The sequence below is a fragment of the Chrysemys picta genome, chromosome 10, assembly GCF_011386835.1.
Source record: "Chrysemys picta bellii isolate R12L10 chromosome 10, ASM1138683v2, whole genome shotgun sequence".
Taxonomy (NCBI): Eukaryota; Metazoa; Chordata; order Testudines; family Emydidae; genus Chrysemys; species Chrysemys picta.
The window spans coordinates 4,808,564-4,831,575 of NC_088800.1; the positions used below are offsets into that span (position 1 = coordinate 4,808,564).

The following is a 23,012-nucleotide window of genomic DNA, read 5'->3' on the forward strand; positions in this document are numbered from 1 at the left end:
CCCAGCTCTGCTCTGGCCCCAGCTGCGCCTCTGGGCACCAGACTCTGTGGCACCAGATGGTAACACTGTGGTAAAAATTATACTGGATTCCTGCACAGTAACAAAAAAAATGTAGGGATGAAAATGAGCAGATTTTCATCCAATGCTCTAACCATGCAGTATTCTGAGCATCAGATAGTCACAACATATCCACCTTCTGAGTTATTCTTGGCCTCTGCCCAAACACAGTGTGGTGGTCTAGTTAATATTTGTTTGAAAAAAAAATCCATAAAGCTGTAACATTACAGTCACATTCTGTGTGCATATATTCACACATATGCAGGTAGTGTAACAGGATAGTTGTTTCTCACACCTAACCTGAACATTAGCATGTGAATAGGCTAATCTGTATAACAGCTGTTACTTAAACTACTGCTGAACCTGCAGAGACAGACTCAATTAATATAGAGGAATTTCTTCAAGCGTCACTTCTGATTTACTTATGCGCCTTAAAGAGGAACTTTGCATAACTGAATCCTTTGCAGAAACATTATGCAACAGCCAGTTTACGTGTTTTCTGCATACATTTCATTGGTCTATACCACCTGAAGCATGCAGTGTACTAGTATCTGTTGCTTAAAAAAAATAAAGTTTAGTTCTTATAACAGGCACTAGATTGGGGATTGACAGCCCTGAAAACCAAGTTTCTCATTATAGGACAAGGGCAGTGGTAGGCTTCCAAACACACTGCTCCATCATTCTGTCTCAACTTTTTTTTTTTGGGTCGGTACATTGAGGGTATGTCTACACTGCAGCTGGGAGTGAACTTGTGGCTTGGGCAACAGCTTGGGTTCTCAAGCCAATCCGAACCCTTGGGTCTGACCTCAGATGGCTAGCCCAAGCCTTCACTGGAGCTGCAACATCGGACTCTGGCTTCAACCCCGGGCCCAAGCAAGTCTGGCAGCCTTGGCAACCCCATTCAAACGGGGTCGTGACCCGCAGTTTGAGAACCACTGACAGTAGATAAACATTTTACTTTATCCCAGTACCACCCTTTAAGAGTCATTCAATCCACAAGTGTATTTAACATTTCTATACAAGTTATTTGACAAGAACTAAGCCTGCATAGGAAGAAACATTAAACATAAAATCGTAAGTAGAGAGAGACAAGAGATACTATTGGCAATATAAAAATGTGCCAAAATATACTGTTTTTGAATGTCTTTTGAACCATAGAATATTAGGGTTGGAAGGGACCTCAGGAAGTCATCTAGTCCAACCCCCTGCTCAAAGCAGGACCAACACCAACTAAATTGAGAACACTGTTGTTGACACAAGATTTCAAATATATCACTCCACGCTCCCCCAAAAGCCTGATCCTGCAGACACACAACAGAGTACTCCTTTACTGTGAGAAAGTAGGATCACCATCTATGCTTTCTAACAGGGGGTAGTTCATGTTTAGTTACAAGTAAGTTAAAATGAACTTGGTTCTACATTTGGATTAGTAGGAGACAATAGCTCAGGGTGAAATAACTAGACTCTCCCTGCATACCAGTAATTGTCTGCATTTGAGGACTAAAGGTTTAAGCAAGAATAAGTCACAAATAAAAGCAAATAAACTTGGAAGATGCTGGTAACAATTCACATAAACCTAATGGAGTTTGCTAAGGCACGTTGGCTTGCATGTGTCTATTTCAGAATTAGATGTGTCTCGTTGTAGACAGTATGCAGGTCTAAATCCTAAATCCTTCCCTTGTCCAATTGGTACAAAGGACTGAAGAAGGGTGAGGAGCTCTTATAGCACCCAAAAACAAAAGCAGAAGGAAGAGCTAGCTTGTGTGTAAACCCACACACCTCATGCTCCCAAAGGGATGTGATCCGCAGCGTAAGGGGCATATTTGGCTCCCGCAGCCTGCTACCAAGTAGAAATAGATCTGCAACTGCTAGACAAAGGAATACTTTGCTCTTTTAATAAGGATCACTTAAGTGCACCTCTCAGGGCTTGTCTCCACTTACCGGGGGATCAACATGCGGCAATCGATCCACCAGGGGTCGATCGCTCTCCCATCGACTCCGGTACTCCACCGGAACGAGAAGCATAAGGTAAGTCAACGGGAGAGTTTCTACCGTCGCGCTGCAGACACCGCAATAAGTCAACTTAAGGTACGTTAACTCCAGCTACATTATTCACAAAGCTGGAGTTGTGTAACTTAGGTCAACTTAGCCCCGTAGTGTAGGCCTGCCCTCAGTGTGGTGTCCTAGCTCACTTTGAGGAATCCTGTAGCAGAAGCAGCACCCATCTCCAATTGCTGTGCCTACAGTGATCAAGGAATGATTTAACTTATGATGTACGAGTTGGTGAATATCTATTAGAAAAATTATACCTCAAATAACTCTGTTTCAATGTTGTGAAATAATCATTGGAATGTTGTTTCTGGAGGACAATGATTTAGTTAAAGCAATACACATACACATCCAGCCACGATGGAGTGACCCACTACCAGTTTTGGCAGCATCCAGACCAAAAAATGCATATAGAAAAATATCCAGCCTTGTCAGAGGTAGCATAGCATTTGCAAATAATAATTTAGGAGGAAATATACTTCCTATGATGCTTTCTTTATCCTTGGTCCCTGAACCTTCAGGTTCTGTTTGATACTTTCCTGAAGTAGCCAGTTGTTCTTCAGCTGTCCCTCCTCATCATTCATCTGTGGTAGTATTCCACCATTAAAATAACTAGCAGTTTGTGATTTGTAAAAATCAAAATTTGGGCTTTCCAAAAGCAGAAATGTAACAGCAACACTACCACCAAAACCTGTGATTCACCCACATGTAGACACTGGACGGGATTCCCAAATTCTGACGTCAGTTATGTTAGTGTAAATCCAGAATAACTTCACTGAATTTAAAGAAAATTTACTCCAGAACTTATACAAGCAGAACTTGTAGCAGATTTAAATGGACACCTCAACACTTCTGCCTAAACTATTTTACCTGCTGTCATTCCAAGTAACTTCTCCGGTTACCGTAGCTGAAAAATTAGAGAAAACATTTATGTCCCCCTCCATTCTGAACAGTCAATTTCCTCTGTTGGTTATGGGTCTCTCCCACAGCCACAGGGGAGATAAAAACCAAACCAAACCCAACCCACACACACCCACAGAGAGAGAGAAATGTGATTTTAAAGCCACAAAAATAAATCAGCAACATAGTCAGGTACAAAGTAGCTCCTAGCCACTGTGGGAAGGGGTCTCAACAATGGAGGTGGGCCTGGAACACATCTAGGGAGGGGCTGTAAATCGAGTGCCCCCTGCAACAACCCTGGAAGAACAACACAGCAGCTGCATTGATCCCTAACCCTTAACATGTCACTCACTCTCCTAGGCATTATGTGTTGGAGAGGACTTCACCCTACGGTCAACATTAGAGATGGTTGGAAAAGGATTCCCATCCCCTCAGTCCCCTCCAAAAATAATTTTAATTGAAATTTTATTAGATTTTCTCTTTTGTTTTTCAATTAAAACCCCAAAACTTTTGACAAAACTTTAGTGAAAATTTCCATTTAACTGAAACAATTTTTCAACCAGCTCCAGTGAATACATATGGCTTTATATTATAAAGTATACTCAACCATGTCCTAAGAATGCAAGTGACACCCCCACCAAACTAGCCCCCACACTTCCAACAAACAAAAACACACCACCACGAAGAAATATCAAGCAGATCACAATGCATGTTGGCAGGGGCATATTAGGCAAGAAAAACTTCCCATCTACTGTCAACTAAATTGAAAACATATAAGCTTTAAATTTAAACACACAAAAGCTGAATTACTATCAGATTCTTAGCTTTGATAACCTTCCCCCTTTTTTAAAAACTGCAACAGCTGACCTGTCACCATAGCAGCAACTCTAGAATGCCATCCTAAAAATAGAGGGTTGGGGGGGGGAGGGGGGAGAAAATGGGAACTGAGAAAATAAACTAAGAGTGAGAAGCACTGTAATATACAACTGTCTCCAGTCAATAGCCAATCAAAATCTTATAAATGCTAATTTTTCTAAAATCACAGCACTCAAGCTTCTATTTTTACTCCCATCTAGAAGCAGTTATGATAGGGCCTTCAACCTACCAGTTAAGCCTGCCCTGCAAAGCAGTAACTTACAAGACTCAACTTTCAAGCCACAGTTTCCAAGGCCTTTGCTTGTTTATATGGGTTCACCTAAGTCTGGCACACCAGAACAGGTTTCAGAGGGGTAGCCGTGTTAGTCTGTATCCGCAAAAAGGAGTACTTGTGGCACCTTAGAGACTAACAAATTTATTTGAGCATAAGCTTTTGTGGGCTACAGCCCACTTCTTCAGATGCACAGAATGGAACATATAGTAAGGAGATATATATATATATATATATATATATACACACACACACACACACATACATACACACACACACACACAGAACATGAAAAGGTGGAACTAGCCATATCAACTCTAAGAGGTGAATTAATTAAGATGAGCAATTATCAGCAGGAGAAAAAAGCTTTTGTAGTGATAATCAAGATAGCCCATTCCAGACAAAGAAAACAGAAAAGCTTCAAAAACAGACTCCAACAAGAAACTGCTGAGCTTGAATTAATATGCAAACTAGATACCATTAATTTAGGCTTGAATAGAGACTGGGAATGGCTGAGTCGTTACACAGATTGTATCTATTTCCCCATGTTAAGTATCCTCACACCTCTTGTCAACGGTCTGGAACAGGCCATCTTGATTATCACTACAAAAAAAAACCTTTTCTGCTGATAATTGCTCATCTTAATTAATTAGCCTCTTAGAGCTTATTATTAATTAGCCTCTTAGAGCTACTTCCACCTTTTCATGTTCTGTGCGTGTGTATATATATATATATATATATATATATATATATATATACACACACACACACACACATATAATCTCCTTATTATATATTCCATTCTATGCATCTGATGAAGTGGGCTGTAGCCCACGAAAGCTTATGCTCAAATCAATTTGTTAGTCTCTAAGGTGCCACAGGTACACCAGAACAGTAACATTATTTCAAAGCACATAGAGACCATAAACAAAAAATTAAGAAATAAAGAAAGACGTGAGGGAGAGGTTTACTAGAATCATGATTCTTTTAGCCCAAAAGATTGTTTGAAGGATTTTTTTTTTTTAAATGGGAGGGTGGCAGAGGGAGTCATCTCCCTTCAGGGTTATACACACTGTCCCATGTGTCTGATGGCTACATACATTAACTACCCTGAAAATATGTATCCTGTGTGTCAAAAATCAAGAACAGTACTAAGTCTGTACAGATATAGGCTTGCAAGCAGCTCATCCCTTCACGACACTAGCCTTACAAACAAAATTTGCTGGATGTCCTGAAGCAAAGGAACATCTATATAATAATGAGGCCTACTCATTGCAGGAGATTAGAAAGACTGAGAAGAAATACAAGTAAACCACACAGTAACCATTAAAGTAAAATGCTATATCTTAAGCATTTAAGAGGGTACTTTGCTGCACCTTTGCTGCTCTCCAGCTATAACAGATCTTCATTGGACATCCCATGTTGTAATATAAATATATATGGCTCCACAGCGACATAGACAAATTTACAAAGTGTTTCTTTTAAAAGCCCCTTGACAAAGATGTTTGTAGAATGGCTGCTATTGGCCTTGTATTTGTTACCTTTTCTTCCAATCCTTTTTAAGCTAGGACCCTTCATTTGGTTGTGTACTTGATGTACACAGTACAGCCTTACGGAGGCTTTGTTCATCCCTTCACAGACTATAGGCAATAGTACTAGGCTATTAGTCCTCCTCCCCAAGCCATCTCAGGGCTAGTCTACACTGGCAGCGCTTTAACGTGCCTTGTGTGGTCATGGTGCAACGCTGGGAGAGGAAAAAAACAAAACCCCACCTCCACAAGAGGCGTAGCTACCAGTGCTGGTGCACTGTCTACACTGGCGCTTTACAGCGCTGAAACTTCCTGAGCTCAGGGGGGTGTTTCTTCACACTGCATTCCAAATTTCTACTAATGGCAGGATCCAGAATACCCTGCATTTCAACCACTGGCTGCTACCTATTTAAAGGATGACAAGTCACATGCTATGGAGAGTCACAGCAGTAGGTCTCTCATGGACAGAGCACTGGATTAGGACTCAGGAGACCGGGTTCTACGCCCCCCCTTCCCCGTTTTACTCCCCATTCTGCTACTGGCCTGATGGGTGACCTTGGGTAAGTCACTTCGCTCTTTGGGCGTCAGCTTCCCCATCTGTAAAATGGGGATAATGGTAGTTATTTCCTTTGTAAAGTGCTCTGAGATCTACTGATGAAAAGTGTAAGGCAAGCACTACAACATGCTCCCCTTCTACATTAAAATGTTCAGTATTTCCCAAATTTTTGCAATTGTGGCAAGAGACCATGGTTAAAAGGCATTTGATAGCACTGGACATTAGGTAAAGAGACACCCCTTTCAAGCAGAATGCCTCTTCTTCTGGGGGGGAGCGGAGAAGGTGCTAATAACATCTGTACTGAATCACTGAATTTTATACCCAATAACTATTTGTAACATCCAAGGACTAATATGAAAGTTATATTAGATTTCTTGAGAGCAAGCCAAGTACCCACACTCATAAATATCACTGGTCATGAAATGATTATAATGGAGAGATTTAGTAAAAGTATTAGTTGCCTCCTTTGGCAAGAATTCCAAGTCAATTTAATTAAATATTTATGAAAAGAGCAATTATTTCAGGCCCTGATAAGATTTCCACCTATCACATGATTGAAGACAGACGAGGTATTTAACACTGCAGGCTTTCAGTCAAGTTGGTCAGTTACCAGTTTACCACCTCATGAGCCGGATGTATACCCCAGAAATCCCCAAATTAGGGATTTCAAGGAAAACTGATAGTTGTGATACTTTCAGTGGGTGTCAATGTGTTCAGTATATCAAAAATGTATATGCAAAAGAGTTTATTTTTACTACATAGCTACATTGTTGCAGCTCATGCCTAGTTAAAAAGTCTGCTACTAACAATGAAAACAATTGACAAACTATTTATTTTAGTTGTTTTTTTGTAGCTGAATGGCTTTTTTATTCACACTAGGTTTTATACCAATACCTACATGAAAGCATTAGGCTATAGATATAGTGTTTCTCTGAACTTGTACTAACAGACTCTAAAGCATAAACTCTGTAGCAGACCACTGCGGTATGATGTGTCTACCCGTTAAAATACCCCATGTGTACAGCAGTTACCGGCACAGAGATAAACACAAATATTATGCAAACCAGTTAAGATTTACCACTAAACATCTATTGAATTCTAATATTTTCATAGATGTAGCATCTACATATTTTCTAAGAAAGTTTCCAGCAAAATTTAGAACAGCTGCCTTAATACAAAAATTACACAGAAAAAGAACATCTTTTTAAAAGTGTACTTTTAAAACATCTATACATTATATACCCTATGGAAAACTCATTCAGGCTTTAAAATCTGCTATTCCCTTTCCTTATCCTGCTCCCACTGATTCTAATGGCAAAATTCCCATTGATTTCAATGGCAGCTGGGTTGAGCCCTTCCTACTTTGTACTTACCATAGGCCCCATTCTTAACATAAGCACCATTGACGGGTGGACTGCTAACCCTGGAGCAGAGCTCCAGTGAAGACTCAACCCAATTGACTACAGAATATAATGCCATATGTCTGAGAAATTCAGAGCGCTTTACAAAAAGTATTTAATTCTCCCAAGATCCTTGTGAGGTACATAAATGCTAAGTATTTTTCCAGATGGGAAAACTGAGGTATAGAGGGGTTAAGGGACTTGCCAAAGGTCACACAAGTCAGTACTGAAGAACAGAAATGTAGTGTTTTCAGTTAAGTCTCCTGCTCTAACTATAAAACATATTCACTGGGTCATAATCCACAAACATAAAAGCCATTTATCAACTTATTTTTTTTTAAGTTGAAAGAAAGAAAGAAAGAAAGAAAGAAAGAAAGAAAGAAAGAAAGAAAGAAAGAAAGAAAGAGAGAAGTGATTAGAACCTTAGGACACAAATTTGCAGTTATTAAAGTTCTGCAAGATCAATAGAACCAGGATTTGGGAAATAGCCTCAAGGATCCTCTGTCTACATATATGCAAGTTATTTCTGACGTCCAATTCACAATGATATTATAGGCAGTTTACAGTTGCGAACATACTTTTGTTGGAGACACAGGCTATATTTACTAGTCATATTGCAAAAGCTCCAAAAGCTTTTATTTACGTTTATTTATATTATATTTAGTATCTTTCAGAAGGGATCACTACGTTGTTTTTAGTACTTTTATATAATGATTTTAAAATCAAAGTATCGCCACTTAACATAGCATTGTCATCATTTTTCAGCAAAGCTTTCCCTCTATATTTTTGGAAAGAATGCATTGACCCTAACATATTGCTACAAAATTCAATAAACAACCACCTTATATGATATCATTAGGCAAGCCAATAAGAGGGTGTTCAGAGCCATATTCAGCTTAGGTTATGATTTAGGTACAAGGCTGAATCAGGGTTTCAGCCCCAAGTGGTGAACATATCACAAGATTAGCCAAGCTTGTGCAATTTCCACCACATTGGGCCCAAGAGGTGCTTGTGAGATTTTTGTCCACATTCAAAACAGAAGCAATAAATAGGACCCTTCAGGTTTTGAATCTAGCCCAGAACAAAGCCACTCAGGCAGATTTTCACTAAGAACTTGTGAATTTGACAATTCAAAAAAAAAAAAAATTTTTCACAGGCATTCAGATTCCAAGCTCCAGACCAACTTCAGTAATAATTTTGGGCTAGATGTCCTTTTAAGGTACAATCTACTATGAAGGGCAAGGCAGTGCTGTACCAACAGACTGTCTCTCAGAGTACTGCAAAGAGGTGTGCTCTTAATTCAGGTTGGCTAACATGGGTTAAAATAGCAGTGAAGGCATGGCAACTCAGTTTTTAACTTGGGTTAGCACCTAAAGCACAAGCCTAGAGGGCATCTTGGGGTCAAATTTGAGCTGCTAACCTGTGTTAAAAGCCAAACTGATATGCCTTCATTGCTATTTCAGTCTGAATTAGCTAACCTGAATTAAGGGGACACACTTTTTTGCAGCACAGACATAGTATCAGAAGCACAATTGCCTCCTGGAGCCTCAGTCTAACTGGTCCTCCAAGTGGGTGGCAGTAGTGGGAATAATTTGCTCGATCTCTGTAAAATACTCCTTCCTGTGGGCACGGATGGGAGGAGGAATCATGGCTCTGCCTGCTCTGCATCCCAACTAGTTGCTGGAGAAGGCCAAGGGGGGCGGAGGGGGCGGGGAGGCTGTAAGTCAGCAGCAGCCCCTATTCTCCTCCCAGTTCAGGGACTGCAATTCTGGGTGGCTTTTTTTGTAGGGGGGAGTCCTTCCTCCTTCCTGCATTTGCATGGCTGTGTAAGAGAATGTGGAGGAGGGAGGCACAAATTAGCCCTAAATGGAACCACCAGTTTCAATCCCCTTGCTTAGCCTTTCTGTTCCAATTCTCCTCTCAGTCACAGAAATGAGTTGGAGGAGTTAGAGAAGAGAATCAGACTCCAGCTGCTTGTCAGCCTTTCATTAGAGACAAAGTACTTTTTAAGCACTGGTATAATTTTTCAGATACTATTACGCGTTGTGTGGTGAACACTCGCTATGCACAACACTCAAGGGGAAGAACAACCAGCTCAAAAGAGGCTTTTTGTAACACTTCACATGTGCAGAAACCACAGACACTCTATCGCTATGAAAAACCACTACATTTAGTTTTATATGAGTATACAAAATTAAGATAGATGTAGCTTGGTTCAGTTTTTCCACACAGCAAATGCTTAAAATTCAGTAGCAATGGGAAGGAACTTTTGTAGAAATTGTTCTCTATCAGTTAATAATAACAGAGACGCACTCAGTACACAAACATTCTGGTAATTCTCACTTTCCACAGCTGTATTCTATGATGTCCATTTTTTGTATTTAACCGTTTTCTGCTGTAAGGTTACTAGTTTAAGTAAACTTCCTGTTTTATGGCTAACGCAAACAAAACAGCAAGACAAGATTTACTTTGTTTCATCATAGGAAGATATGGATTCACTATCTGTTTCATCATCCAATTGTTATTGCTGGCTGGAACTTCACCCCTGATACAAACAGCATGTTGACACTCATCAACTGTAATATGATCAGAACAGCTCATATCAGCAACTGTAATCAACAGCATTTCATATTAGGCATAATAGGGTTATGGACACAGTTTGCAGCAAAGATTTCAGTACAAGTAGCTACAAACTGCAGTGTAAGTTATATCAATAACCAATCCTGACAGTACAACAACTAAAATGTACAATCTGTTAAATCTCAAAACCCCAGGTGTTAAATAAAGATTAGCCTCTAAAAACACTACTAGCCAGGAATAAAAGTTATCAAAACCCATTTTACATTTTCTAAAATTATGCATTTTATTATATTTTTAAAAGAACATCTTCCCATGAGGCCCTCTCACGATATTGCAAATGTAGTAGAGATGTGAAATTAATAATTAAAAAAAATCAAACCTAATCAACAGGATTTCTCATGGAGCAACATGCTACTAAGCATGAGCAAGGGTGACAGAAGGAGGGTCACAGTGAATAATTACCATCCCCAAAGAGCACTTTTCCTGTCTGCTTCCTGACAACTTTTCATCCACGATTCCCTTAGTCACTAATGTCTGTTATTTTTGTATTGAGTTCTTTGATCTGATTAAGTCCCGTTTCTGTAACCCTTCCTCATGCTGGGTAGTGCTTGTTCATGCGGTAATTGCTCATCTAGAGAGGAAGCATAGTTCAGTAGCTAGGGTACAATCCTGGGACTCAATTCCCTCCTCCGCAACAGATTTCCATCTCTGTGTGCCCATCTCTATCTCACAGGGCTGTTGTGAGCATAAATATATTATGTACAGATATTTGGACCAGATAGGTAGAGTAGAGTAAGACAGAGTATTTCCCTTGAAGTCAGTTCTACTATATGCACGAATCAAGTTAGACATCTATGTGTTTGCAGGATCAGCCCTTTAGTGTCTGAGCAGCTCAAAGGGGAAGGGGGCCTGTCTTTTTATCTCCTTATGCAGAGTCACAGTACTACATAAAATGAGAAAAGTAAGGAGCAGCAAGAGTGTAAATGAACATCAGGCCTGCCTGCCTGAGGCCTCTTTACAATAATTTTAAGGCCTTTTTACATTGCAAAAGTGGAGTAAAGAGGCCTCAGGGTAAATGAGAATCAGCTAAAGAGACTTCAAGCTATCTTTAAAGTAGCACTTACTCAACAATCATCACATTTAGGAAATCATATTGCTTCTTCAGTTACAGAAGTGGTTAAGCGACCAATGACTAGTACAACTGTCCAACTTGCAAACGACTTCGGTGCTGTTAAGTTTGCACGTAACAAAATGCAATTAGCAAACATTCTCGAAGTTTAGTGAAGTCAGCCTAGTAGAACTAGAATACCTGGTTTCTGTCCTTACTAGCTGTATTCCTCCCCCCCTCCTTTCCTCTCTTCTCCCCTCTCCCCCGCGCTCAGATCCCTTCACTGCCAATCAACACAATGAGCTTTGGTCTGGAAAAAAAAAATTGTACACAGCACATCAAAGCAGGCAAGGATAAAAGTTAATTAGGACCATTCATGAGCCTTGCTGAAAGGGACTGCTGCATTCCAACCTTGTGTATTTAATTGCTCTCAAAAGAGGAACACAAAATATTAAAATTTAAATAAATAAAAAGATAATTTGGGAATAAAATCTAATTTCAATTTAATTCAAGCACTGTTTGGCCCTATTTATTTCATAAAGTACATCATGCAGAATAATGGCATTATTGTGCATTAAACAGCATTAGAAGTTTCTAATAAATTAACAAGTGTAAATTAACGGCCGCTCAGTCCATTAAATCTTGTTAATTTTATTTCTGTTGCAGTAATATAGTGATCACAAGTTTACATTATTAAACCAATATTTATTAGAAGAGTTTATTTTAATTGGATCCCTGATGTGATAATCCTGTACAGTGTGCATTTCCTGATTTCATCCAATTTTTGCATTTATTTCTCATTATATTTAAATGAACGCAATGTTCAGGGTCTTTTCCCTATTACTATAAAAGTTAAGCAACCATTTTAAACTTTATTTCACAAAGATTCAACATTTACTGTTCTACATCATGATATAATCAGACTTATGTGCCTTTAAAAAGCTGCTTAAAATGCTTTTATCTTTTTAAAAAAGTAAATGGGAGAGAATCAGAGAAAAGAAACAATAAAGTTTACACTGTACAAACACAGAGGATGATCCTGCAAAGGGAATATTGCAGTTGATTTTAATGAGAACATGATCTGGCCCATACTTCTCAGGAAAGAACAACTAAACAATGTTGAGAAGCACTGCCTGCTGACAGATATATTACTGATACATGGAGAAGGCAGACTAAGTCCATTCTATTGGGGTATTTTAATTTTTGGCTCAAGCTACACAAAAATGCCAGACACTGACCGCTCTGGTCATAAATTATGAACTCCACTGCCCAGGGATCACCTTTTAAAACCCTGCCATTTTTTTAAAAGCCTTTTCCTGATTGTCCAGCTTTGTGAGCACACCTAGCAGCTCTCCATTGTTGCATGGAACTGCCCAGCTGATCATGCCGGCTACCCACTTCAGACGCAGTCCAGCCTGGAGTAGACAGGAGATGTTGGATCTCCTGAGCCTGTGGAGAGAAAGGACTGTGCAGGCACGGCTACGGATCAGCTGTAGAAACGTGGACATTTATGAGCACACTGCACGAGAGATGCAGAAGAAGGGATATAGCAGGGATGGACAACAATGCTGCGTGAAAGCAAAGGAACTCTGGCAGGCATATCAGAAGGCCAGGAAGGCCAACAGTCAATCCAGTGCTGAGCCGCAGCCCTACCACTTTCACAAAGAACTGCATGCCATACTTGGCAGAGACCCTACCACTATGGATACCTCTGAGGAACCAGAGTCACAGGAACCTGCTGTGAACAGAGAGGAGAAGGAAGAAGACGATCATAGAGAATATGCGACTGCGAGTCCAGATATGCCACAAGCTAGGACCTGTTTCAGACTCCACCACAGTCCAGTCAGTCCCAGCAGTTGAGCATGGGTGAGCCCAATGCAGGGGAAAGAACCTCAGGTAACTGTGTATATGTTATTTTCCATTACAATGGTGTACTGATGGCAACCCCAACTTAACAGGACATAGCTATCGACTTTTCATTCATTTACTCATCCTAGAAGATGTAGCAGAACAACAAGAGGTAGAGTTATCATCTGCTTTTCATTCCCCGGCAGAGATAGGCACGGAAGGCCACACGGAGCAGTTTGTTTGTGTACACAGGGATGTCCCTTGAATCCACCTGAGAAATCTCAATGAAACTTTTGGCTGCAATCCTCTCCCAAAGGTTTCTATGGATGGCAGCCTTATTTCTTCCTCTACAGTAGGATAAATTCCCATGCCAGTCAGTGATAATTTCAGCAGGCACTATTGCAGTAAACAAGCTAGTAACATACAGGCCCAGGTGGCTTCAGAACATGAGCAGCAGCTGTGCTCTCTGTGCCTTTGTCATCCTCAGGAGTGAGATATCAGCTAAAATCACTACCACCTGTGGAAAATGGTGCCACAACTCAATGCCATTGCCCTATACTCAGAGTTTCATGCAACCGAACAATTCTCTCCTTATTTCCCTCACCCCTGGTAGGCCACAATCATCCTGGCTGGTGTTGTGAGTGGCACTGTGTGCAAGCACTTCAAAGCAGAAGCATCAATAAATATGTCTTGTTTAAAACTTTAGGGGAGCAAGGGATGGGAATTCTGAGTCTCAACTTTCGCTTTCCATTGTGACAGTGGCACTTCTGTGTGCTTTCTCTGTAGCTGCTGCCACTGCAGCCTCGAGGGGTTCACCCTTCACATCCGGAGAATGCCTGAGCCAGATAAGGGGGAGAAAGAAGATGACTCAGGATGATATGTTCCGTGAGACCCTGTAAGCCAGTGCTGCATCAGGGCCTGGAGGGTGAATATTGCAGACTGTATGGAGAAGGAAAGAGGAAACAGGAGAATCTCCCAGGAGTTCCAGCAGGAAAAGGAGAGAGGAGGAAAAAAAAATGCACCAGGACATAATGGGGCTTCTCCAGCAGCAAACACAGATGATGACTGTTGTGGACCTGCAGGTTCAATAATCACGGACTTGCCTCCTTTTGCAATCCATGGAGAACTCCATTATAGTACCCCCCTAGACTCCCCTCCCCCAACATTCCACATGACATCAGGGGCTGCATCCCTACCCCAGCACTCCACCCCAGGGGACATTAAGGACAAGCACAATTTCAGATACACTGACCTGAGAGTACCACAGGTGCCATGTGTGCACCAAAATGGACATGAATGTTCTTGCCCCTTTCTTCATCTCTGTACATATTAAGTTTTTAAATGTATTTGCTTTTAACTTTCACAGATTTTTTTTTGCAGTGTTTTAGTTACTCAATAAAATTCTATTGTTTAGAAAATAATTCCTCTTTATGAGTTCCAAACGCATACTGCAAAATGCCTAGCAGTACTGAAAGCACCCACATACCTGTTACTGTACAGCATGACAACTCATATTAACAGTTGTTATAAATGAATGTAATGCAAGCACCACAAAATTAATAGGTGCATTATAGAATCATAGGACTGGAAGGGACCTCTAAAGGTCATCTAGTCCAGTCCCCTGCACCCATGGCAGGACTAAGTATTATCTAGACCATCCCTGACAAGGGTTAGTCTAACCTGCTCTTAAAAATCTCCATCGACAGTGTTACATTCACAGATACCATGCCAAGCACCACACAATTCCTAACAGGTCCCAAAACAGCAGGGCCAGGTAGAGCACAGTACATACACCACGATGCATTACTGTGGTTCTCTGTTAAAGTGCTATTTCAAAGCATCCCTGAGCAATATAGCTCAGCACTGAGCTATTCTAATAGCCCTTGTGTCTAGCTCTTCAAACTCAGCAAAGAGCCTCTCTACCTAGACTCTGGCAGCATTTTTCCCCCTTTGCTCACAGGTACTATGCAGCACACAGCAGGCAGCTATAACCATTGGGATTATTCTTCCTCACTGAGATCCAATCTTGTGAGTAAATAACACCAGTGCCCTGTCAGTCTACCAAAAGCACACTCAACTGTCATTCTACATCTGTTGAACCCGTAGTTGAATCTTTCCTTGGTTCTGTCGAGATAGGTGGTGCATGGCTTCGTGAGCTGGGGAGTAAGGGGTAGGAGGCTAGGTCCCCCAGGATCACTACTGGCATTTCAACATCACCAGTGGTAATCCGCCAGTTGGGAAAGCAAGTCCCTGCTTGCAACTTTCTGAACAGTACTGTGTTCTTACAGATGTGTCATGCACCTTCCTTGACCAGCCAACGTTGATGTTGGTAAAACGTCCCTGGTGATCCAACAATGCCTGCATATCCATAGAAAAGCAGCCCTTTCTGTTGATACATCTGTTGATGTACTCTATGGCAAGGTGGTATGGTGACAAAATAGGCATATGATTTTCATCTATTGCCCCACCGCAGTTCGGGAACCCCATTGCTGCAAATCCATCCATTATGTCCTGCACATTGCTGAGAGTCACAGTCCTGCGTAGCCAGAGACAGTTAATGGCTCTAGACACTTGCACAACAGTGGCCGCTGCAGTGGATTTTCCAATTCCAAAATGGTTTCCCACTGACAGCATTGTAAGTTTCTACTGTGTGATCACCACTCACTTCTCCTGTCAGTGCAGCTCTCACTCTGGTGTCCCTGCACTAGGAAAATCAGGGCTGGGGCTAATTCAGCACATAGATCCACGAATGTGGCCTTGCGTATCCAAAGCTATGCAGCCATTGCTCATCATGCCAAGCCTGTATTACAATGCAATGCCATCAGGCAGTGCTCATTTCTTGGGCCCAGAAACATCACCCCACTGTGAATGCTGCTCCGTGAATGCCACCAACAACTTCGAATTGGTTCTTGTTACGTCCCACAGCATTCTGTCCTACACAAAATTGTCAGGTTCCCCACTGATTCGGTTCTTCTTGCAGCTCTGCAAATACCAGAGGATCGTGCGTCCTGTACTTGGAACACTCATGACAATAGTGCAGAGCTGTGTAGGCTTCATGCTTCTTTCAAAGATGCTGACAGAAAGGAGAGCCATGAGGGGTTTGTGGGATTTTTAAGAAAGGTGCAAAAATTATGGGATATAGATAACATTATGGAATGGAGAAAATTGCATGATGGGAAGTTGCTCCAAGTCACACTGGGAATCAATGGTGCACTGCACTGTGCATTGACACAAGCATTCCTGGTGAGTAAGCGCAGCACCAGCGCAGGGAGCCAAGTATGTATGCACATAAGTAATACACTAACTGCATCAGCTTTATGCCAACGTAGCTTGCATCAGCAAAAGTTTGTAGACCTGTCCTTATTTTGTTCCATTTCTTTCCAAAAGAAAAAATATCCAGAGTTTCCAACTCAGTCATTACATTCTAGCCTTATATCAGATGAGTTCTATAATAACTCACACTCATCCTCTCTTCCCAAATATATTTTAATTAACAAAACTTAACTTAAAGCTTGCCTCTTTCACCAACGGAAGTTGGTTCAATAAAAAACATTACCTGACCCACGTTGTCTCTCTAAAATTTAAAGGAATTTATTCTTTACATAGAGGAATCTTGGCTATTGTAAAAACCACTTGCAATGTTAAATAGAAATACCATAATTGGATCAAAAAAGAAAACAGGCACAGAAATACACACTGTAAAGAAGGCCACAACACTGGAAAGATCTTATGTTTTAGCACATGCGTGCACCATGAATAATACTCTTGAAATAGTAAGGCATTTACTGTCTCCTCTCAGACAGACAAATGTGTATACTGTATGACTCCTAATAATTAATCAGTATCTGCCACAAATTGCAGATTTCCACAGTACACTCATATTTAGTAATTTTAAGAATTAAATGCTTACAATTCACCCCAACTCCTTTTGTTTCTAGGGCTGAGTGTTGAAATGCTTGGCATGTGCACAAACAATGCAATCCATTCCAGTACAGATCACAGGTTCAGGAATAGACTTATGAACTTGTTGCTCTTCTCCCCGAGGATGAAGTTTAAGTTGACATGTTTGCGTTCTGCAGAGGGTACAGCAAGGGTAATTGTATGCCATCCGATTCCACACCAACACTCTTTGATTTCAGAGAGCGATACTTACAGCCACCAAGAATTTGAAAATGTGATGCCAACTGGTGGCTGGTAGGAAGGACAGATTCAAACCTATTTTTAGAGCAAAGCAGCAACATCATAACCTTGAATGCATCTGTGTTCAAGGAAGGTATTCCAGTAGCATACAACTTTGGAGAGGTCAAAAAGACTCATGAATGCCCATTCTACCCCAGACATTTGCAAAACTATCACAAGAAGCTATCACTTGGTTATGTTCTGATAAAAGGGGCACGTTTTTGAATAATGTCAGTTTAACGTGAATGAAAAGCCTTCTTAATGCTCATTAAGATGCAGGCTAACACATCTGAAGCCATGCTAGATGTCAGTGCTGAAGCAGGGGGGTGGAGAGGGAGAAGGGGAGTGTTTGAGAGGGAAAGCCTAATGTACTTAGGGTTAAGTGAATGGAGAGCAAGGGCATGCTTTGTGTGACCATATCTGATTATTAATGCACAGATTTCCACCTCTGCATGCAGAAGGTCACACACATAACACCTTCCCGCTTTCTCAGCCTGACTGAAGACCTCTGTGGTCAGGGATTCAAATGTAGGAGAAGATGACCAAGGGCCTGGGGTGTTATGTACATTGCTCTCCCAGCCGTGCCACTGGGAATCCACTTGAAAATTAATACATTCTCAAGCAGAGCCCCCTTCATGCTGTGGAAACTCCCCTTTGGAGGAGGAAGGACTGTGGCCAGTGAGAGAAGGTTGAACAAAACCCCTTTAAATAAGCTATTCTGCAAGGGAGCCAAGTGAGGATGGGAGAAAGCACCAGCAGGCCAAGGAGACAGCGGACCTGTATGCGAGTGGCCCGAGATCACTTCTTAAGATTCTTAAGGCTGAACTGAATGCCTGTTCTACACACTCTCTTGCTTTCTCTCTCTCTCAATCCTGCAATAGTCTCTCCAGCCCTCTTCCTGCTACCACAGGTTCTTTCACCAGAGCTATCATATTAAAGATAGATCTCTTGGAGAATAATCCATGCCAGCCAACAACCAAAATAAAATAATATAAAAATAATAATGGAGATATCCCATCTCCTAGAACTGGAAGGGACCCTGAAAGGTCATTGAGTCCAGCCCCTGCCTTCACTAGCAGGACCAAGTACTGATTTTGCCCCAGATCCCTAGGTGCCCCCTCAAGGATTGAACTCACAACCCTGGGTTTAGCAGGCCAATGCTCAAACCACTGAGCTATCCCTCCCCGCAAGCAAATGACAAGCTATAAAGCTGTAGTTAATTTAGTAGGCACACAATAACATACATATGCAGTGTTGTCGCTGTGTCAGTCTCAGGATATTAGAGAGACAGGGTGGGCGAGGTAATATATTTTATTGGACCAACATCTGTTGGTGAGAGAGAAGCTTTCGAGCTACACAGAGCTCTTCCTCAGGACATGGACAAAGACACAGACAGCACACAAGCTTAAAATAAAAAGATACACTAGTGATTACTTGGATTCTCTAGCTTCTTGGTATTGCACCCTTAACAAATCTGGCTCAAAGTGTTTTGTCTAAAGAACTGCACAGTCACTACAGCCAAAGTGCTAGGCTAATATCAACTGGGATCCCGAATTTGCAGTTGATAATGTTTTCACCCCTCAGCTCATAGATACCCATCGGCTCAGAGTTCCCAAGAGCAGCATTTCTGAAGGCCCCAAGCAATCTTCAGCCTGGAACTTTGTTTCATGTCATGGTTATGACAGCTAATTTTGGACTAAACCTATTCTCACTGGGCCAGATTCATCCCTGTATTACCTCCAATAGAATATGGTTCACTGATGCACTATAACCAATGCATGGTGTGATCTAACCCCTAACAGTTGTTCTCCCTTTTATTCCCAAAGTATTTGTTTTCCAAACTAGTGAAATAATGTATCCAAAGTTATTTATAATGAAAATACTCAGAGAAGCTGCCTTCTGAGGATTAGAGACAAATGGCCTGGAAGGCTTATCCAATGATATTTTAGTACAGGCAGTGTGCTCAAGTGGATAAGGCACTGGACTGGGAGTCAGGAGACTTGGATTATAATTCTAGTTCTGTCATTGACTTTATATTTAGCAATGGCACTTTGATTTAGTTTCCCAGACCTGAAGAAGAGCTCTGTGTAAGCTCGAAAGCTTGTCCCTCTCACCAACAGTTGGTCCAATAAAAGGTTTTATCTTACCTTGTCTCTCTATTATCCTGGGACCAACACAGCTATAACACCACTACATACTGACCTTCTGTGTAACTTTGGGCAAGTCATTTCACCTCTCTATACTGCCATTTCCCCTCTATCCCTTGACTGTAACCTCTTCCAGGCAGCGACTGTCTCTTACTAGGTGTCTGTACAGTGCCCAACACAGGCCAACCTGACTATGAGGATTATTATTATGATAGAACATATTGCAAAAGAACCTAAAGGAGCAGGTTAATCTTTTGTATTAGCGATTAACTATTGCTGAAAGAGGCAAATGCTACCAGACTTACTCAGGGAAAACTCCCTTTGCTGTCAAGGATTAAGGACTGCAGGATTAGGCCTCGTGTCAGCATACATAAAAGATTGTAATGGTTGCTGGGGGGGCTTACTTTAGTGGGTGAAAGTTAATTTGCAGAACTGTAAGATATAAATAAGCGTTAGCCTCTGCATGCTTAGCATTAGCTAGAATGTTCTCATGTAATGTTGATGGCTTGTGATGTTTACTGTTTTTGCTGATGCTTAATTTTAAACTCCCTTTTCGCAGAAATAATTTAAACAAGTTTGCCCACCCACCCTATCCCTATTTGTTTCCCTGGAATTACAATATATCAGAAAATGACTCCCAATCCTTCCCAAACATCTGTGCTGTTAATGATGTAAATTTCAGGTGATTCCCCTCCCAGGTCTGCACTGGTCAGTCCTTACTAAAACCAGAAACCCAACACACATAGCAAGTCACATAAGTAGCAGAACTTTTGGGGTTAAGGTAAGCAAATACTTCAGGGAAGAGCTTTAGCTGGTTACCATGAGTTTCAAAATATAGGCTTAAGGACAGAGAACCCAGGGTAGTCTCACAGACTTCAGTGGAGTCATTTTGAATTTACACTAAACTCTAAGCTAGTGTCATTCAGTAGAGAAGAGCTGAGCAGATATCGAACAATCTTGAAAAACTGTATTTGATGGGCTTGAACGTATTCTTCTGGGGAGGGGAGGGGGAAAAGTTCCAATTCTACATAACAACATTTTAAAACTACTCGGTTCAGTGGTTCATACAACTGATGCGGCTTTGTGAGTACTAGCCGCTGCATATTAAATAATTCTGACAACCAAGAGTATATGGGTGCATGCGCACATATAAAAGAGAGAATCAACACACAGAAGCATACAATTATACAGCATTGAACTGTTCTTGATTAACTTAAACATTTGTTTAAAAAAGCAATGCTGTATTATTCCAAAAAACAAACTAAAAATGCCAGATATCTGAATGAGCTTACAGAAATCAACAAAATTTTAGTGATTACATGTTCTCAGTGATTTGATTTCCTCAAAGATAATCAAACATATGTAATCATTTAAATATTTGTCCTCTCCTGTGCATTACGATGAGTCCAGTGTGCAATCATACTGAATCAATCCTAAAATGCTGCATAAAGAATTAATCTACATGGGAAAAAAAATCAGTTATTCAATATACATGACTCCTCCCCCAAACAGCAATCCCATTTAGCTGTGCAAATTGCATTCCTTGGTTGTGTGTTTTTTGTTTTGTTTTTGGTTTTTGGGGGGGGGGGGGGGGGGGTTACAACCACCTACTCTGGAAACATGTATCCAAGAGTCCTAAATCACTTCTTCAGCGACATGTCTGACTGAACGGAGCAAGAGACCTAAACAAACTAATTTCTCTCATTCAGTAACAGAAAGCAGCGTGAAACTTTTGGCTCTGAAACAGAGAATATCACCAACGAGTATAACTAATCCAGAATACTTCCATCTTTTTTCAACTCTTAGCTGAAAACATTTTCCTTTCTTGTGTTCCCCTCTTAATTTCGGTCTTCTCTGTTAACAGACTGTAATACAATTCTGTGACCTCTTAATTTTAAATATGCAAAGTGTTCTGCAATCGGTTGTAAGAAAGGAATACAAAACCAAACTTCTATTGCAGTTGACTGGAGAGAAAAGTAAAATTCCTCTAACACAAACCTGTAATAGTATTGCTTTTCAAAGTACCCTAGGTGTATGCTTAACGTCTAGAATATGCACACAAACATGAGTGGGTGCATGCATCTGTCTGCATCTATTTACAGGAACATGTGTCTCAGCCACGCGTGTCCAAATGGATGTACATACAGTTATTCACATCTCAGTATACTGGCAGGTAGCTATGTGTAAGCATAAAAGAGAATGCACCTATTTATGTGGGTGCCCATATGTTTATGCATGTCTCTTGTGGGTGTCCATTCCTTACCTCTGCGTGTGAATACATGCTTCTGCAAGGACACCCATGATTGTGTATGGATGTAGGTCTCTCTCGTTGTGGGCAAACGTATCTCTTACCCATGCCTGATCTGTGCATGCCCCCCCCCCTCAGGGTACACAGGTGTCTCTGCATGGGGCCCCACATGTGCCTGAAGGTGCCTATTCCCACAGGTTGTGCCCAGCAGGTCTCTCTTTGTGTCCCTCCCCCCTGTTCTGTGTACATGGGTCTCTCTGTGGGAGCACATATGTCCCCGCAGGGGCGCCCCTGATTTTGACCGTGGGTGGGTGCCACCTCTTTCTCCCTGCGGTGCCCCTGCTCGGTCTGTGAGCGCAGAGAGGGGGGGCCTGTGGCTGGGTGGAGGCCCCCCCCCCGGGTGCCCTCTCCCTACCTAGGGATGGTGATGCACTTGGTGTTGATGTTCTGCGTGGTGATCGCCTTCTCCAGCTCGTCCAGCTGCCCCGTCTTCTTCAGCTTCTTCACCAGGCTCTTCACCGCCTTCTCGCACCATTTCTCCTCCTGCCCGTTCTGCTCCCCTTTCTTCCAGCCCAGCAGCCGCTTGACGATGGGGGGAGTGAAGGGCAGGATGGAGGACATGCTGGCTCCCCTGCCCGGCGCTCCGGGAGGCAGCGCCCCACCCAGCCGCTGCCGCCTCCCGCCGCGGGCGGCCCCTCGCTCCGAGCCCGCCCGAGACCCCGCTCAACTTGGCGGCGGCCCCCTGGGCCCCCCTCCGCCGGGCGGCCGCGCACAGGGCCGAGGGCAGCGGGGCTGGAGCCTGGCGCCTGGCTTCGCTCGGAGCCCGGCCCCGCGGCGCCCTCAGCAGCCCCGGCTGGCGGCGGCAAACTTTGCCCCGACTTCTCCCGCGTTCCCCTGAGGCGGAGACTCCTCCGGCTCCGGCCCCCACCCCCGCTCTGCGTGTGCGGAGAGGCGGCCGCTCCAGCTCATTCCCAGTCTGCCTTTCATGCAAATCGCCGGCCGCCCCGGCTCGGCTCGGCTCGGCTCCCACCCCCGCCAGCCCGCCCAAACGCACTGGCTCGCGCTGCCGAGGGAGGGAGGGAGCGGGGAGCAACGGGCGGCCAGCGCCACCCCCGGCCCGGCCCCCAACCTAGCACACGGGAACCACTGAGAGCCAAGGGGGGGGCTTCCCTCAGTGACCCCCCCTACACACAGCGAGCCGGGGGGGGGGCTCCCCTCAGTGACCCCCCCCTACACACAGCGAGCCCGGGGGGCTCCCCTCACT

The 23,012-nt window shown here is 42.5% G+C and overlaps 1 protein-coding gene across 2 annotated transcripts in view; it reads right to left on the reverse strand.

The window, feature by feature from the left end:
• SMAD3 (SMAD family member 3) overlaps positions 1-22,516 on the reverse strand; it is a 103,534-nt gene extending 81,018 nt beyond the window's left edge. For both annotated transcript variants that reach the window (XM_005300725.4, XM_042856562.2), the window contains exon 1: positions 22,164-22,516. In XM_005300725.4, the coding sequence (XP_005300782.1) occupies positions 22,164-22,369 (206 nt within the window). In that variant the 5' untranslated portion in view covers positions 22,370-22,516. The remainder of the gene's footprint in view (positions 1-22,163) is intronic.
• Between the last annotated feature and the right edge of the window lie 496 nt (positions 22,517-23,012).